Source organism: Pseudopipra pipra, chromosome 1 (genome assembly GCF_036250125.1).
Source record: "Pseudopipra pipra isolate bDixPip1 chromosome 1, bDixPip1.hap1, whole genome shotgun sequence".
Taxonomy (NCBI): domain Eukaryota; kingdom Metazoa; phylum Chordata; class Aves; order Passeriformes; family Pipridae; genus Pseudopipra; species Pseudopipra pipra.
In genome coordinates, this window is record NC_087549.1 from 2,229,859 (window position 1) to 2,249,113 (window position 19,255).

At 49.1% G+C, this 19,255-nt stretch overlaps 1 protein-coding gene across 16 annotated transcripts in view; it reads right to left on the reverse strand.

Annotated features, from left to right (window-relative positions):
* ADGRB1 (adhesion G protein-coupled receptor B1) overlaps positions 1-19,255 on the reverse strand; it is a 293,520-nt gene that overhangs the window by 89,877 nt on the left and 184,388 nt on the right. For 12 of the 16 annotated variants that reach the window (XM_064641531.1, XM_064641301.1, XM_064641461.1 and 9 more), the window contains one exon: positions 1,659-1,800. In XM_064641531.1, coding sequence (XP_064497601.1) covers positions 1,659-1,800 — 142 coding nt within the window. The remainder of the gene's footprint in view (positions 1-1,658; positions 1,801-19,255) is intronic. The other 4 variants (XM_064641376.1, XM_064641844.1, XM_064642219.1 and 1 more) reach the window with 1 other exon arrangement.

Here is a 19,255-nt window from a genome sequence, read left to right on the forward strand (position 1 = left end):
GAGTTGTTGTAGCTTGGGATGAAGGGTGAAGCCTTGCTGCTGGCAGGACACAGCCCTGCAAGCTCCCAGGGCAGGGGATGGCTCCCACCTGGCTCACCTGAGCTCACCCTGTCCACCACCAGCAGGCTGGATCCCATTCCTGGAGAGCAACAGCCCAGCAGGTTGGTTCACAGTGCCCACTTGGTTCACGGTGGGAAGACAAGGAAACAAAGACCCATGGAAGAAGACGGGTGCAGAGATACCAACGTCAAAGCAACCAGCCCATTCCAGACCCCTTCCAAGCAGGAACACACTCCCCGTCCTACCTCTGAGCATCCTTCAACCAGAGCATCTGTACCAAGACCAGAAACTTGGTGCCTCTCTCAACAGGCCCCCAAAAGTGGCTCCACCTGACACTCCAGAGCCCATTTCAGAGCCCTGTGGTGGCTGGGCCTCCACGGGCCCGGGCAAATACAATCAACACTGTGTCTTTAAAACCACTTCAGTGCAGATGTTGTTTCCATGGTAACTAGTGGACCAAATACATTAGTGTTTCTAATAATAAACCAAACCTTCATCTTGGAAAATGTGATCCCCCCTCTCCTTTACCACCCTCACCCTTCCTTTCTTCTTTTCCCCTCCCCTTTTGCTGAATTAAGCCAGTATTTAACAAGCAAGCCATAATTAGTAAATAATTGCAAGGGCCCAGTAACTCCCAGTGCCCAGGCAGATGGAGAAGCTTTAGGTGGAGGAGGGGGGGGCTTTGCTCCACGAACCTGGGAACTGTCCAAAAAAAGGACGAACTACTTAAAAAAAAAATTAAAAAAAAAATTAAAAAGCACAAGGTGGAAGAGAGGACCCTGTGCAGCCTCTTTTGGCCACCCCAGTGTCGCCTTTAGTGCCCTGGCACCCTCCCCGTGCTCTGACTCAGGGTGCAGCCGCCCAGCGATAATTTCTAGGAATCTCGCACTTTTTTTTCCGGAGGCTCCGTCCGAGACGCGGCACCGGCTCCGCGTCCCCGACAGCGGCCAAAAACTTCACAACTCCTCCCCTTCCACGCTCCCCTCCTTGCAGAGCGGGGACCCCCCCACACACACGCACACCCCAAAACTGAGCGGGGCGGCGGAAAGGACCCCGAGGAGGGGAGGGAGACACGAGGGAGCTGCGGCGGGGAGGGAGGCGGAGCGGGGCGATCCCACACACCCCCCCAAAAAAATAAGACACGTGCGAAGATGCCGTGCGTGGGGGAGCCCACGGGAGCGAACGCGCCTGCGGGGGCCGGTCGCTCCCCACATTTAGCGGGATCCACGTCCAAAGGCACAGCACGGGGATGGAGGGATGGCTGGGAGGACGGGGAGGACGGGGGGAGCGCAGCGCGGCATCACCCCCGATGTGTCTGTCTGTGTGTGTCCCCGAAGCTGCGCTCAGGGTCGGGGGGAAGGGGAGAGGAAGGGCGGCGGGGAGGGAAGGGGGAGGGCGATGCGAAGCCTCCCGCCGTGTCGCCACGGTGCCGGTGACCCCGGACTGCAGCAGCGCTCGGGGCTCGTCCCCGCCGCCGCTCCGCGGTACCCGGGGATGCTCCGCTGCATCCCGGCCGCGTCCCGCTTCCCTTTTCCCTGTCCCCCCGTGTGTCCCCCCCGCCTCCCCATGCCCTCCGCTCCTCCCTCGGCGGGACTCACCATGTCGGGGCTGAGCTGGGCTAAGATGGCGAAGGCGGAGAGCCGGTCACACAGACACTTGGTCCGGGAGGCGTCGAGCGGGACCGTTCGGCAGCCGCGCCAGGACCAGGCGCCGGGCGGGGAGGCGGAGGCGGAGGCTCTGCTGGAGGGAGGAGAGGAGAGCAGGGAAGGAGGGAGGGACGGGGCGGCGGAGCGGGGAGAGGGGGAGAGAGCGGCCGTCAGGGCGAGCGGGGAGCGGGCACCGCGCCGCGGGGGGATGGAGGGGGACCGCCCCCCGCCCCGGCCACCCCCACCCCACCGACCTCCATCCCACCGACCCCACACCGGACCTGCAGCTCTAGTCCTGCACCTGGTCCTGGTCTGACCCCTCCATCACTGCCCACCCATGTCAATGTCCCCCTCCTCGACCTCCGGGCTGGCCTATCTCACTGTCCCCATATACACCTCCCCAACCCTATAGCCCTGCCCCACATATCCTATATACAGCTCCCCAACCTTATAGCCCTGCCCCACATATCCCATAGACACCCCTTTACCCCTATAACCCACATATACCTTAACCCTATAGCCCTTTCCCACATACCCCATATATACCGCCCTGACCCTATAGGCCTTTCCCACATATCTCATATACACCTTCCCAACCCTATAGCCCTTTCCCACATATCCCACATACACCTCCCTAACCCTATAGCCCACCTGTCCCATGTGTGCACACAGAACTGCACAGCCTTGTCCCACACACCCACTCCATGACCCTATAGCTCTGTGGCAGACACCCCATAGAAGAATCCATAACCCTATAGCTTTGGCCCATATATCCCATATACACCTCTCTAAGCCTATAGCCCTGCCCCACATATCTCACAGACATCCCCTTACCCCTATGACCCTGTCCCACACATCCCAGATACACCTTAACCCTATAGCCCTTTCCCACATACCCCATATACACCTCCCTAACCCTATAGCCCTTTCCCACATATTCCAGATACACCTCCTTAACCCTGTAGCCCAGTCCCACTTATCCCATATATGGGTGCACAACCTTCTGGCTGTCTCCCAGGCACTCATAATGTGGATGCACAACCCTATATCCTTGTGACACACCCCATATATGGATAAATAATCCTATAGCTCTGTCCTACACAACCCAAATGCACCCCCCCATCCCTGTGACCCAGTATCACATATCCCATATGTGGATGCATAACTCCATAGGCCTGTCCAACAGACCTGATATAATCCTTGCACCCCCCTTAGCCCTGTCTGTCATCCCATATACCCCCCACACCTCTGCCCGACACCCCATATAGAAGTGTATGAACCCCGATATGTGACTCCACCCATCCCCTTGTTCCCTCCCAGTTGTTTCTATCCAAGGTCTCCAAAGGCCAGGCCAGGAACCTCCTCATCCTCATCCCCTCCTCATCCCCTGCCATGGGCATGGCAGGGATGTTCCTGTCTCATGGCCAGAGGGACCTCAAGAGGTCAAAGGCACAGAATTCCTGCTTTTCCCTGGCATCCTTTTGGGCTGGGGAAGAGCAGCAGAGCAGGGGAAGGGTCATAAATGGGAAAGTCTCCATGTGAAGTTTGCCTTCATCCCACAGGTGGGATGGTTTCATCAGGAAAAGTTATTGCAGCCCCATCTCCACGTGAGAATACCATATTTAATCCAACCCTGCCCTCTGACAGTTTGAAGCCATTCCCCCTTTGTCCTGTCCCTTTGCCTCGTGCAAAGTCCCTCTCCAGCTCCCTTGGAGCCCCTTTAGGCACTGGAAGGGGCTCTAAGGTCTCCACAGAGCCTTTTTTTTCTCCAGGCTGACCAAGCCCAGCTCTCCCAGCCTGGCCTTTCATCCTTAACTCTCTCCCCAGCCTTTTCTGTTTAAGTGAGCACGAAGGGCTAAGCCAGGGAAAAGTGGAATCTCAGTCTCTGCCTCATGTGCTGGGGTACAGCCATCCCCCCAAAAGTACAGACAGCACCCAAAAAGCACAGTCATTTTCTACCCATTGCTCCTCTGCCTTGTCCAATCTTCTCTCCTGAAACGTGGTCATGTATGGAGTGTAAATGCAGAAAGTGCAGAAATGAAAGGGATGGGGTGAAGCTCAGGATCCACGTGGATAACCTGGGCTTTACGGGAGCCTGGACCAGGCTGTGGGGCCAGAGCAAAAGGGCCATGTGCCCTCACTGAGGGGACACGGGTGAGAGATGTCCCCTCTCCACAGCTGACCATCCCCAGAGGAGCGGTGCCAGCAGCGAGCTCACGGCAGCTCCAGATGGAGCCAAGCTGCTCAGCAGCCTTAGGTGTGTCACAGATGGCCTGGACATCTCGGTGCTGCTGACTCCAGCAGACTGCCCTGACTCACAGACAAGTTTTTGGCAGGTCTGGGCTCTGTGCACACACTGACCCTCTCCTCACGCAACGAGACGGAGCCTCCCTTCACCTCCCTGTGGGGCAACGGGCTGGGAACCAACAGGGAACAGGACATCAGCACATCCCACTGATCCTGTGTGATTATCTACTCAGATCCTGTTTAAATCGTGGCACTGAGCCTTCCTGAATTATCCAAGGCCAGGTTGGACAGGACTTGGAGCAATCTGGGCTAGCGGAAGGTGTCCCTGCCCATGGCAGGGGGTTGGACAAGATGATCCTGAAGGTCCCTTCCAACACAAACAATTCCATTATTCTGTTCCATGTCCACCCATCTCTAGGATATAAATCTGTCTTCCCTGGATAGGCAGCTCTTCACATGATCCTTGCTAAGTCACATTATCTCTTGGACGTTCTCAAGTCCTGGTGTTGTTCTCTGGTCTCTTCCATCCACCTTCTGCCATTCACCAACATCCTTCTTGGAAGGGACTGGGAGATCCAAGGCCAATCCCAGAGGAAAACCAAATTCCCCTATATGTACTGCTCATATTTCCAAGATCTGCATTATTTAGTTGTTCTGTTTATTCACTGTCACCCAGAAAAAAAATGCCGTATTTATGATGTGTACAACTAATGACAAATATTCAGACTCTACCAACCAGCTCTGTATTCTCATAGAAAGTATTAATTGAGCTTGACAAAATCTATTTTTCATAAGTTGATTGCTATTAATTCCTCTGTTTTAATGAGCGTGCTATTATTCAATTATAATCATAATATTACCCACAATCCCCTAATTTTTGGATCCTCTATCAGATGTTGTGTTATTGTGCCTAAGACAGATGTGAGGCCGCTGCTCTTACAGGCACATTCTCCTCTCTCCAGATTTTGGGAATCCTTCTACCTTTCTTTTCCTAAAGAGCAATGATCCCCAATTAGTCTTAAACCTGCTCTTTTAAAATCCTTGCACACAAAATTGCTCTGTCCTGTTTCTTTTCCACACATCTCACTTTATTAGATGATGTATAGCATGTGTTCAAGCTGCTGCTGTAATGACAAGTATTTCATTAGCCTGGGATGTGGATTAAGTAACCAGGCTCTCTTCCAATTACAGAATACAGGAGTTTATTGAAATTTCTGCATTATTATAAATAAATCTGTCATTTCCAGCTAGTAACAAACCAATACCGTTAGGATTTATTTCAGTTTTAGGAGACTCTAAATTTTTCTTTTTATTAATTTTCACCATTCTGAAGAATAAAATTCTTACACCTTTTTTTTTCCTTGTCTTATATATTTTAGGCTTTTAATTTAGAATGGTTTGGGCAGGATGGGACCTTCAAGATCATACAGTTCCAACCCACTGCCATGGGCAGGGACACCTCCCACTATCCCAGGTTGCTCCAAGCCCTGTCCAACCTGGCCTTGGACACTTCCAGGGATGGGGCAGCCACAGCTACTCTGGGAAACCTGTGCCAGGGCCTCACCACCCTCACAGGGAAGAATTTCTTCCTAATATTTGATTTGTCAGTTTAAAGACCTTCCCCTTTGTCCTGTCCCTCTGTGTCTTGTCCCAAGTCCCTCTCCAGCTCCCTTGGAGCCCCTTTGGGCACGGCAAGGGGCTCTCAGATCTCCCCAGAGACTTTTTTTTCCTCCAAGCTGACCAAGCCCAGCTCTCCCAGCCTGGCCTTTCATCCTTAACTCTCTCCTCAACTTTGCAGCCTTTCACACCAACCAGAAATGGTCAGAGCTCTCCTGCTGAAATCATCACATCTGTGCACACCCACAGGCACCCCCTGCCCCAAGGAATCTCAGCTGTCTTCAGAAGTGTGAAAACATTTGCCTTAACATCACTTCCAATCCCAAAGTCCAGCTTTACTCATTTCCCAGCTTTCAAAGTAGACTAGGACAGATCTGGGCCATACATCAACTGAAGTAACCTCATCCAAAAGAAAAATAAAACAGGGAAAAAAAATAGAAAAGGAAAATAAATCAGAGAGACGACAAGAACAGGAAACCCCAGGGAAAGTATCAGAAAACAAATAACTCTCCCTGGATGCTGCTCCCGGTCTCACACTCCCATGGCAGAAAAGCTGACAGCACAGCACTGAATGCAAGATCAGGATAAAATCTATCCAGGGCCAAAGCCACACTTGGCACTTGGCACAGCCTGATATCCATTTCTAGATGCAGAGAGAAAGAGCACAGAGAGATATCGAGGCAAAAAAATATAATTAAAAATTATAATAACCACCCTTTGCTCTTCAAAGACCTGGTCTGGTGCCTGCTTATTTATCCTGTTGGACTCAAAGAAATCAATTGGATCAAAGCCATCTAGTTTTTACTTTAGAAGCTGCTATAAATCACATCCAGGATGGGTGCTGTGGATGTGCTGAGTCAGGAACTTGGTGTAAATCACCTCAGAATAAATCCAACCCCACCATTTAATAGAAAATGAAAGTCTGGCCCTCATTACTACCAGTGATTATTAATTAATTCGTTATTAACAGTCATTAAACTACTCAAATGCTCCAAAGAGCATGTCCATTCCTCTGGTTTTAATCTCCTCAGAAGAATAACTTTTCTTTCATCCTTTCCTTCCCCTTTGCAAATCTGCCTAATTACCTCTTCTCGTTGCCTTGCATTCCCTTTGATGGGAACACCTCTACATCTTTTTGGGATGTAGCTCGGAGATGGGTCGGGAAAACACATTTGCAGACTGGAAGAGCCACCAGCCTCTCCCCTCTGTCCCTGTGCCACCACAAGCCAAGAGGCAGGCTAAGATCAGTCTTCAGCAAAGGATTTCTTGGGCATTGCACCATCCCAAGGGCAACCTGCTCCATCAGCTGGGGATCTGCTCATTGCTGCACTCCTGGGACCCAGGGGAGGTGCCAGCATTGCTTTATTCCCAGGGTGGATGCAGAACTATGGAATGGTTTGTGTTGGAAGGGATCTTAAAAGTCATCTTGTTCCAGAAACCCCTGGAACTGCCATGGGCAGGGACACCTTCCACTATCCCAGGTTGCTCCATGTCTCATCCAACCTGGCCTTGGACACTTCCAGGGATGGGACAGCCACAGATTCTCTGGGAAACTTGTGCCAGGGCCTCACCACCCTCACAGGGAGGAATTTCTAATATTCCATCTAACCCTGTCCTCTGGCAGTTCAAAGCCATTCCCCCTGTCCTGTCCCTCCATCCCTTGTCTCAAGTCCCTCTCCAGCTCTCCTGGAGGCCCTTTAGGCCCTGGAAGGGGCTCTATGGTCTCCCTGGAGCCTTGTCTTCTCCAGGGTGGACATTCCCAGCTCTCCCAGCCTGGCTCCAGTCCTCAGACCATCTCTGTGGCCTCCTCTGGACTCACTTCAGCAGTTCCACATCCTTTTGATGTTGGAGGCACCAGATCTGGACACAGAGTTCCAGGTGTGGTCTCACGAGTCCAGGTGGAGTCTCACAATAATGTCAGTCTTGTGATTTTTGGGTGGTCCCATTTAGGGTTTTTGTTTGAGCTTGTCCAGCAACATCTGCTGCAGCTCCCATATGGAATGCCATTGAGAGAGGTCTCCTGGGATCTCTCCATGGTCCAGGGAAGCACACCTGAGGGAGTTTCAGTCTTGCTGGATGCAGATCCCATCCTGCCTAGGCAGGGTAAGATTCAACCACCAGTTATTGCCTAAAGCCTTACAGTTTAGGGCAAACCTGAAATCCTAACCACTGAATTTTGTAGCACAAAGATGATTTCACAGGGATAAGTTCAAATTACAAACCAGATATATTTTCAAAAAGTCACATTTTATATTTGAATGTAAAATACATCCATCATGGACCTGATTAAAAGCTGCAGAAGAAAATGGGATATTAATGAACAGGTCCATGAGGGGAGGAACAGATGTGTGTGTGTGCCTGCCCCTGTGTTCAGGTTTCATCTGTGCAGCAGAAGAAAAGCCTTTGATTCTGGAGAAAAATACACTGGGTTTGTAGTGGGAAACCCATGTTCACAGCTCAGAGGCAAAGAAAAAGAGCAGGATTTGAGTTATTCACAAATATTGAATCCAGGTACACTAATAAGGAAGCAGAATTATTTCTGAGGCAGTCTCAGGGGTGGAGGGAAGAAAGAGGAAACTCTACTAAAGGGAAAACGTGGGCAGAATATTAGAGAAGAGTGTAGTGAGGCTGATTACAACCCAGTGAAAAAGGAGTTGTGGAAATCCCCAAACCAGACTGGTGTAAAAAGCATTGTACTGGGAGGGTTTAGCAGGAAACCTGACAGGCTGGTTGTGTCTCTGATGTCTGTGGTCAGATTTAGCTCCGGTGTAATTCCAGTGATGCTGCACAAGGAGATGTTTCACCATATGTTACAACATGACTATGAACGTTCTTTGAGCCCTTGACGGGAAAAAGCAATTAAGCACTGCCTTGTAGATTTTAACAGGAGCTAAGCACATGCTTAAGGACTTTTATATCCAAGAGAAATGCTGCTCTGAGGAGGAATTGGCACAAATGGAGAGCTTTTGTTGTGGGAAGAGGCATGGATTGGGTCAGAGAGAGGCTTTAAAATGGGGGCAGATATTTGAGACTTAAATAACACAAGGGATCTCCAGGAGTTTCTTCCAACCTCTACAATCCTGCGGTTCTCTCACACTTCTTGCCTCACATGGGCTGTTCCCCCTTCACTAACCAGGCAGGTCATGTGAGTCCCTGGCACAGCTCCAGCTGGCAGATTGATTATTAATTTGGAGAACAAACCAGAGATGAAGTCAAAGTTAATCCTTTTTGTGGGATTCCCAAAAGCAATTTTCATTTCCAGCCAAAGGCTGCCCCGAAGCTCCTTTCAAACACTTTTGGCTCCACACAATAGCCCAGGACACAAAAAGATCTGCAATCATTTCTCTGCAGAGAGTGTGTTGGAGTCACTCTGCAGGACCTCAGGGTTGAATTAACAAGTGGATGGTTTCCCAGGAAAAAAGGGACATGAAAAGGTTTGTACCTTTTGAAAAAAACAGGCTGATTAAAAATAAAGTAAAATAAAATAAATCTTTGATTGGCTGCTAAAACAATCACAAAGCATCTCATGCCAGAGAGGAAAATGCAGAAATTAATTAAATACTATTTTAAATATGGGTTTAAATCAATCTTTAACACTCCAGCTGCTCAGGGTGTTTTGGACATCCTCAGTACCAAAGCAGTGATTGTGCTTTGGTTAGTTTAAACCTTCCTAAAGACTAAATAAAACCAGCAAAACTGTTTCACAAGGGTCATCCTGTTATCCAAGAGATAATTTTCCCTTCCTGTGATCAATCCACTGATTCAAAGCTGGGCTGAGCTCTCAGTTATGCCACTCAAAATCCTGTGGGACATCTCATACATCCAGCAAGTCAGTTTGGGCTACTGGGGCAAAACTGCTTCTCCTGGAAAATTCCTGAATTTGTACATCTCTGAATTTAAAGTGTAGCACCAGTTCGGTAAACCCATGTGACCCAACCTGAAATCTGAAGCTCCAGTGGAGTAACTGATTTGTCCAGCAACTTTCCTACACTCGTTTAAAGAAATCAAGTGTCATCACCCTCATTTAGTTCAAAGCTGAGAAAGCCAACCTGTCCTGGGCTGCATCTCCAGCGTGTTGGGGGAGAGGATTCTCCCCCTCTGCTGTGTTCTGGTGAAATCCCACCAGGAGTGCTGTGCCCACCTCTGGGATCCTCAGCACAGGAAAAACATGGACCTGTTGGAATGAGTCCAGAGGAGGCCATGGAGATGCTCCAAGGGCTGGAGCCCCTCTGCTCTGGAGCCAGGCTGGGAGAGCTGGGGGTGTTCACATGGAGAAGGGAAGGTTCCAGGAAGGCCTGAGAGCCCCTTCCAGGGCCTAAAGGGGCTCCAGGAGAGCTGGAGAGGGACTTGGGACAAGGGATGGAGAGACAGGACAAGGGGGAATGGTTTTAAAATAAAAGAGGGGAGATTCAAGCTACACATAAGGATGAGGTTACTTCAGTTGATGTATGGCCCAGATCTGTCCTAGTCTACTTTGAAAGCTGGGAAATGAGTAAAGCTGGACTTTGGGATTGGAAGTGATATTAAGGCAAATGTTTTCACACTTCTGAAGACAGCTGAGATTCCTTGGGGCAGGGGGTGCCTGTGGGTGTGCACAGATGTGATGATTTCAGCGGGAGAGCTCTGACCTTCTGGTTGGTGTGAAAGGCTGCAAAGTTGAGGAGAGAGTTAAGGATGAAAGGCCAGGCTGGGACAGCTGGGCTTGTTCATCCTGGAGAAAAAAAAAGTCTCTAGGGAGACCTGAGAGCCCCTTGCAGTGCCTAAAGGGGCTCCAAGGGAGCTGGAGAGGGACTTTGTAAAAAGCATGGAGGGACAGGACAAAGAGGAATGTCTTTAAACTAAAAGAGGAGAGATTCAAGCTACATTTAAAGAAGAAATTTTTTACAGTGAGGGAGTTGAGACACTGTCAAAGATTGTCCAGAGTAGCTGTGGCTGCCCCATCCCTGGAAATGTTCAAGACCAGGTTGGATGGGGTTTGGAGCAATCCAGGATAGTGGAAGGTGTCCCTGCCCTTGGAACTGGATGGTCTTTCAGGTTCTTTCCAACCCAAACCATTCCATGAGAAGGAAACTGAGGCCCACAAAGAAGATGCAAATGGATACAGACTGTAAGAGGGCACTGACAGCTCTGGTATTTGGAGTAAAGAGTCAATAAATACATCCCAACATCCTGTGCTGGGTTGCCTGGTTTCTTCACAGAGAGGAAAAAAACAGGTCTTTTGAGCCACTGTAAAACTTCACACTCAGCTACTGAGGTGGCTCAGTCTCAGGAGCTTTGCTTGGTACTGATGCCCTTTTTTTCACCTCTACCCCAACAGCACAGATCTGGCACGGAAGAGAACCACTTTCTGTCAGTTTGAAAGGATCAATAATCAGATTAACAACTATTATTAAATTAATGAAAAACAATGAAAGTGGCAAAAAGGAGAAAAAAAAAAAAAGGCTGCTATTGATCCATTTGCTTGGAGGAAGGAAAATGAAACCAGAGCAGGAATATTAATTTTATTTTATTTTACAGAAACCCCTAATTTAAGGTGGTTTGAGGTGATTTACTTCACAACTGACACAAACAAAATTAAGATAATAGTGACTTAAGAAAACATTGGTGACCCGTGGGAAATATTTGGGATTTTCTTTTTGTGCGTGGGAGAAAGAGGGACAGGAAGACACAGTTATAAGGAGGTGAAAAGCAAGACCTTTTTCCCAGCTGTGAATTCATAATTACAGATAGCTGAATTAGAGCATTTTGCAGGGGACAAGGTTGGTTTCTATCTGCAAATTAGCCCCAGAAAAAAAAAAAAAGAAAATAAAAAGGAAAAGAAAGAAAGAGCCCATATGCAGCATCCAGTCTGAAGCTTTAATTAACATAAACAATGTTAAAAGGCACAAAGAAATACATATTACCATTGAAATAAAGCATATGGCTGCCTAAATACCCATAAGATCATCTGGAGATAATCTTTTCCGGCACTAGAAGTACAGCTGATGCTGAGCTCTAATGACCCTCATCAGGCCATCCCACCAGAGAGGGAGCCCAGAGCTTCCCACCATCATCACCCTCCTGGGCTTTGGACTCTGTAGTTTGAAATCCAGAGGCTGTGCTTGATAATTAAGGAAGACTTTCCCCCTTTTCATCCCTGTTCCACAGCTCCAGAAGAGGACCTGGAGTCAGACATCATTTGCAGGTGAAACTTGCCCCATGCCTTGGTCTCCAAGGACCTGCCTCAGTCAAGGAGAGGTTGGAGGGGGCTTGGGACATACTGAGAGAAGGTTTAGGTGGGATATTGGGAAGAAATTCTTCCCTGGGAAGGTGAGGAGGCCCTGGGAAGCTGTGGTTGCCCCATCTCTGGAAGTGTCCAAGGCCAGCTTGGACGGGGCTTGGAGCAACTTAGGATAGTGGAAAGTGTCCCTGCCCATGGCAGGGGGTTGGAACAAAATTATCTTTAAGTTCCTTTCCAACCCAAGCCATTCTATGATTCAGTGCACAAGGAAAGGTGGGAGACAAGAACTTGACCACTGGGTCCATGCCCTGTGATGGCAATTTTCCTGCCAAACTTCCCTGTCCTTCCCTGCCAAACTTCCTTTCCAAAGGCGGCCACAGGACAGATTTTTCATTGGGATGAATCCTCAAGGACTCCCCAGCCCTGCCCAATGAGCCACTGAATAGTCCTGAACATGTGCCACAAATGTCAAAATTTTGATACAGATGATGTGAGACCATCGACTACCCGGAGAAGAAATGGAGAAACCAAAGGCACTTTTGGTCTTGTGCCCTTGGTCTTTAAATCAGGGACAAATGTGAAACTCCCTGTGAGGTGTCACAATATTAATGTTGCAGAGGAAACCAGTTCAACAGTCCCTGCTCATGGAACCCGGGGAAATATTCCCTCCTGACCCACCCCTGGAAGTGTCCAAGGCCAGGCTGGATGGGGCTCTGAGCAACCTGGGCTAGTGGAAGGTGTCCCTGCCCATGGCAGGGGATTGGAAGTGGATAATCTTTAAGATCCCTTCCAACTCAAACCATTCTGTGATTCCATGACCCCAGTTCTAGTGGTTGCTGAATAATTACAAATCTGGTCTCTTCCACAGCATCAGCTCAGGATCAGGAGTTTGATTTGAAGTATCATGAGGTTTTCATTTTTTATTATTTTTTTAAGTCTTTTTTTCTTGTGGATTTTTTTTTCCCTTTAAAAGGATGGCATTTTCAATCTCCTCTGTAGAACCCTGTGAAATAGGAACAGAAAAGCCTGCAGCTCCCTATAATCCCATGGCTTCATGGTTTTAAGGAATAAAAGAAAAATAATTCTCAGATTTATCTACACTGCAAACTCTAGTATCACCAGGTTGGCTCATCTGTTGGTGACTGCAGAAGATGACCTTGAACTACTTTCATAAAATCACAGAATAATTAAGGTTGGAAAAGACCTTTAAGATCATCAGGTCCAACCATCACCCAGCACCACCACCATGTTCACCACTAAACCATGACCTCAAGTGCCACATCCACACGTTTTTGTGAACACCCCCAGGAATGGTGATGCCACCACTTCCCTGGGCAGCCTGTTCTAACCCTTCACAATCCTTTTTGTGAAGAACTTTCCCCTAATATCAAATTTAAGTCTCCCCTGGTGCAACTTGAGTCCCTTTCCTCTTGTCCTCTCATTTATTACCCAGGAAGAGTTTGACACCCACCTCAGTACAACCTCCTTTCAGATAGTTTATTTACACAATAGATCAACATTTTATCCATCCAAGACTTTGGCCTCTGCTCTTAAATTTGCTGCTTTTATCCAGAGTTAAAAGCACCATTATAGCATTTCTAGGATCTCTCCAATGTAAGAAATCCAGGCCATAACTCTTAGAATAGGAGTTATAAATAAGATTACAAATAAGATTTATAATTAAAATTAATAAATAAAATAAAGTAAAAATTGTATAAGATTATAGATAAATCTTATAAGTAATATTTATGTGGGGGCCAAGTTGCTCCATTGGATCTTTTCTGATTCACCAGAGTATCAGAACAATAAAAATCAGAGAACCATTGAATTGTTTGGGTTGAAAAAGATCTTTAAGATCATTGAGTCCAACTGTTAACACAGAACTGACAAATCCACCACTAAACCGTGTCCCCAAGTGCTACATCATGTCCCCAAGTGCCACATCTACACGTCTGTTAAATCCCTCCAGGGATGGTGACTCAACCAGTCCTCTGTGTTGCCTAAATTCATTAGGCATCAGGATCACCTTGGGGAAAAGGTGAAACCAGGAGCTGCTGTGAAAGTGTTGGAAACAGGGGTTGGGACCTTCTGAAGTCAACTTTCCTGAGCAAAGGGAGGTGTATCACTGGGACAAAAGGGGAATGGAAGGGTGAGCAGTAGGATGGCCAGGCTCATTATCATAAAGGGCTCCTTTCCAACGGAGGACAAGGTGAAACCAGTGAGTGATGGATCTGCCTCCCTCCCACCCCCACGTGACGTTCCCAGCTGCTTATCCAGGCTTTGCAGGATGGTTCTCTCCAGGGGCGGCTCCTCGGGTGTCCTTGACTAGAGAGTTTTCATGGAAATGTGGTGGCAGGTCCTGCAGAGCAGGAACAGGAGCCAGGACTGTGCTGAAGGAGCTGTCACCAACTTGTTGTCCCACCCTGTACGACCCTCCTGGAAGTGCCTGTTTTAGCAGAGCGTATTTTCCAGATGGACACAAAAATACTCAGCTCACTCTCTCAGCTTTCCAGCTGCAATTTCCCAATTTCCATGAGATGCCACGGCTGGTTATGCAGTTATTCCCTCTCAAACTGGATAATGGTCCAAAAGACGGGACTCTGCTTTTCTGCTCAGAAAAGGATGCGGCTCCATGCTGGGCGTTAACCCGCAGGTGGTCCAGGCAATCCTCATTCCCTGCCTTGAACAGGAGCCAGTCATCCCACAATCATTTCTGAGAAACTGGGAAAGCTTCCTGGTTACACAGAAAACAATATCCAACCCACCAAAGTGAGAAGCAGCAGCTTTGTCATATGTGCCACAAACATCTCAGGGAAAATCCCCCCAGGAATGCAGCATGTTAGCACAACACACTGCTTCCTACACCTGGACATCATAGCTCCATACTCAAATCCCATGGGAAGGGAGGCTTGGGAAGAATGGGGAAACAAGGTAGTAAGTGCTTTTGCTGAATATACCAGATGCCAAAAGAAATGTAGGACATTGCAGCCAGCAGTTAACAAGCTGGAAACACTCCCTTTGGCTCCTCAAGGATGTACAAATGCACTTGGATTAAAGGCAGGGAGAGCAATGCAAACACCTGGGAAGAGATATTCCACATCCTCCTCAGGGTATGGTCAGGTTGCCTCAGACATCCCAGGATCTGTGTCCTGTTCACTGTTCAGCACTTCCAACTTCTTGGATGATCCCAACGGAGCCTAAAAAGACTCAGAGTTCCACACAAGCCCTGAGCCAGAGCTCAGGGGAGCAGAATCACAGAATCATAGTCATAGAATCATAGAATCAATCAGGTTGGAAAAGACCTCCAAGATCATCAAGTTCAACCCTTGATCCAACCCCGCCGTGCTTCACAGCCCATGGCACTGATGCCACATCCAGTCTCATCTTAAACACCTTCAGAGATGGTGACTCCACCACCTCCCTGGGCAGCCCATTCCAAAGTCTGATCACCCTCTTTGGAAGGAATTTCTTCTTAATATCCAACCTAAACCTCCCCTGGCACAGCTTAAGACCAAGCCCTCTTGTCCTAAAGGTGGATGGTTAGGGAAGCAGAAGGATGCTTGGATGACCACAACCATCACCCCATGGTTGCTCACACCAAACCCTGGCAGTGGTAGGATTGTCCATCTTTGGGATTTTGAACACAAAATTTCTGTTGCGTGTGACTGAAGGGAATGAAGAAGATAGAAGTGTGAGCCTGCAAATCCCAGCTCTGGTCCAGATCTCCTTGCTTGTGCTCCCTGTTTTTCAGCCTCCCCCTCTCTGAAATGGCCCAATCCATCCTGATGTTCTTCCCAACTTTGCATGGCAAAGTCAGTGACGAAGGCAAAGCCAGACTGGCTCTTGTGTACCTCCAACAGCACTTCACAAATGCTGCCAATGTCCCAGCCCTGTCTCAGGGAGTACAGGAGGCCCCAGGGGCAGGTTGGGAAGAAGGATGGCTCTCCTGCTACCAAAACAGCAGCTCCAGGGTGTGCTGCTTCTCAGAAACCTAAATCAGAACATTTTAATGGCTGAGCACAGGGCTGGCAGATAAAGAGACAAAGAAAAATAAATCAGGCAGATGACAGAGGGGCTGGGAATAGGAGGAGGTAGCAGACGGTAAAAGAAATTAAATCAAGAAGCCAAATTAAGGTGCTGCAGGCAAAGATGAAGATGCTGGATTAAAGATTAACCGTAACCAAGAGGGAGAGGCAGCCCTTTAAAGGTACAAATTACCTCAATGCACTTCACAAAACCCACACAAAGCTCCTAAGAACAGCGTATTCACGGATGCAACTGGATCACAGCAGCTATATCTGGACCTAAGAACTCTGGGTGGCCTCACACCCCGGTGTTTCCAGCTGAGAAGGGGCATTAAAAGCAGAGGAAAAGCAATCACCCTAAAAAATTGCACGTCCTGTGTTGGCTGAGGTAAAGGAGAGGGGATGCAAGCAATCATTTGAGAAGGGCTTGGCATTGTACAAACAAACTCTGGAGGTATTTTGAAACTATTCTGAACCCAGGGGAGCTGCTGAGCCCTTTGGGGCTGTCTGCTCACTGAGCATTTCCTAATTTACCTCCTGCCAAATGACTCCAAAGGAGCGGTGGGTGAGCTGGAAGTGGGAGGGCACCTTTTACACCTGGTTCTTCACAGCCCAGAGCAAGAGAGCTCAGCAAACATCCCCATCAAACTGGAGCAGGTGGAGCATGTTCCCCCTTGGGCTCAGCCTCTGGGTGCAGAGGATGCTCATCCCATCGTGGCACATCAGGAGTTTGCACCACTGCACATCCCAGCTCCGGGAGCGCCGGGAGAAAGGTCGCTCATGAGATGCCACCTCCTTTTAGCACGAGCAACTCACATTTTCCAGTGGAGAATCCAAGACCCCGTTCCTGTGAGAGTAAGGAGGGGGGTGGAGGGACTGGATGGGGGTCACAGAATCACAGGACCAGCTTGGTTGGAAAAGACCCCTGAGATCATCGAGTCCAACCCGTGCCCCAACCCCACCTTGGCACCCAGCCCATGGCACCGAGTGCCACATCCAGGCTCTGCTGCAACATCTCCAAAGATGGTGACTCCACCCCCTCCCTGGGCAGCCCATTCCAAGGGCTGATCCCTCTCTCTGGAAAGAACTTCTTCCCTATGTCCAACCTAAACCTCCCCTGGCACAGCTCAGGGCTGTGCCCTCGTGTCCTACTGCTGGTTCCTGGGAACAGAGCCCGACCCCCCCCCGGCTGCCGCCTCCTGTCAGGGAGTTGCAGAGAGTGAGGAGGTCTCCCCTGAGCCTCCCCCTCTCCAGGATGAGCCCCCCCAGCTCCTTCAGCTTTTCCTCATGGGAATTGTGCTCCAGACCCTTCTCCAGCCTCGTTGCTCTTCTCTGGACACACTCCAGCCCCTCAATGGCCTTCCTGAACTTGTGGGGTTTAATTTTTTAAAACCCTGAGGCCTTTTTATCATATCTTTCAAACATTCTGATCAGGCTCTCCTGGGTGATACAGACTTGTTAACGACCACAGTAGAAGCATAGATGGTTCGGGTTGGAAGGGATGTTTAAAGCAAAGTAGAGATGTCTCCAATTAGACCAGGTTGCTCCAAGCCCCATCCAACCTGACCATGAACACTCCCAGGGATGGGGCAGCCACAACCTGGTTGTGTTAACCTGTCTGTTATGGTTCAACCCAACAGAGCTTTGAGCTTTCCTGTCACTGGCACAGTTGTCCCAGGATCAGAACCTCAGGGAAACACCACAATTAAAGTCAAGATGAACTTCAAGGCTGCAGCTGGACATCAGAGAGCTCTGAGTCAAATCCAAGGAGTGATTTGGAGCTCAGAGAGCAGCAAGAGGCAGGTGCACACACACATAGACACACACACACACACACACTCTCAGGGATGCAGGTCTGAGGACAAGAAGGTTTAGTTAATGTGAGCTCAGCAGCACTTTTTTTCCTCTGCCAGTGCTTTCCTTTGTTCCTTCCTTTCCCTTTGGTCTCCTTTTCCTCTGCACTCCACAAAATGAGCATTTCATGGAAGCAGAGCAGCCAAGTGAAGCAGAGCTGGCAGCTCCTGGAATGGGTGGAAATGCCTCCCTCGTTCCCAGCTTAAATCTAGGAAAGCAACATCTGCCTGTTCCTGAAGGTCATTTAGATCCTGGATCAGGGATGCTGCACCATTGCTCACCACCTCCTCATTGCTGTGATGTGCCTATGGCCACTATAAATGTCCTGTCACATTAAATGCCGGTTCTTTACGGGGTTTGGGTGGGAGGGGGTAAATAAAATGCAAAGCAAACCACAAAATCCCACTCTGATGGGACCAATGTGATTTCTGCTTTGACTTACGTGGGTGTATGAAGGAATCTAGAGGTTTTGCTTTGGATTTACACCAGCAGAAGAGTTGGAAACCTGTGGGAAATCAAGATGATGCTAATGTAGTGAGGGGGCTGGAGCACTCGTGGCTGAGTAAAAGCTAATAAATAAATGCTGATGTTTAAGATCGTGCTGTCCTCTCTCCTTGAACAAGCCATTCCCAGCCCTCCTGGGTGCTGATCAGATGTTCTCTCACTGGGGGGTCGATGTAAACATCTCCCTGGTGGGCAGAACTGGGATCAGTCAGAGGGAGAGGGTGAGATCCCTGAGGAGAGATGGGAACAGAGCAGCACTGAGGCAGCTGGATTCAGCTCCAAGCCATGCTGCAGGGAATGGCACCCTGTCCCAGTTTGACAGGCACGGCAGCAGTGAGGATGCAGGGATGCAGCAAAGCTCAGGATTGTAGTGGAACTGGAGAGCAGCAGAGAAAACTTCCCTTCTTCAGCCTGGGAAAAGTGTGGCTGGATAGGCAGGAGGTGAAAACACAAATCAAGCTGCAGACCTGAGAAGCTGGCAGAGGTTTTCCTGCCGGAAGGTTTCCCTGCCGTGCCAGCCCGATGGTTTCGTGTGGGCAGCAGGACTGGAGTCAGGTCTGCTCTAATTCCTGCTTTGCCCTGCCAATGGATCTGTCTGGGAGGGAGGACGTGCCTGACCCTCAGACACAGCAGCCCAGCATCGTGCAAGGAGCAGGAATAAGGAGCAGGTGCTGAGTGGAGAGACAAGGATCTGCTTGTGCTTTTGTCAGGAAAGCAGGTCATGGGGGAGGAGGGGGAGGCATTTCCCAGCTTTGCTGCTGCAAATGTATTTAACCAAAGCTGTGCTGGTAACCAAACCCTCTGCCAGCCCCTCTGGAGCTCATGCAAAGAGGGATTGCTATCAAAACCTTTTAAACCCACTTTCTGCTAATGAAAATGGCTTGCAGAGATACAGGCTGGTGGAAACCTCTCTATTTCCACGAATATTTATTCATTAAGCTTTCTCCTCCCTCCTCCCCACCCTGCTGTATCTCTGTACACCTGGAAGCAGAAAGGACAGAGTGTTCCCCAAGAAACCCAGGCAGTGGATTTTTCTTTTCCCTTTCCTTTCCTTTCCTTTCCTTTCCTTTCCTTTCCTTTCA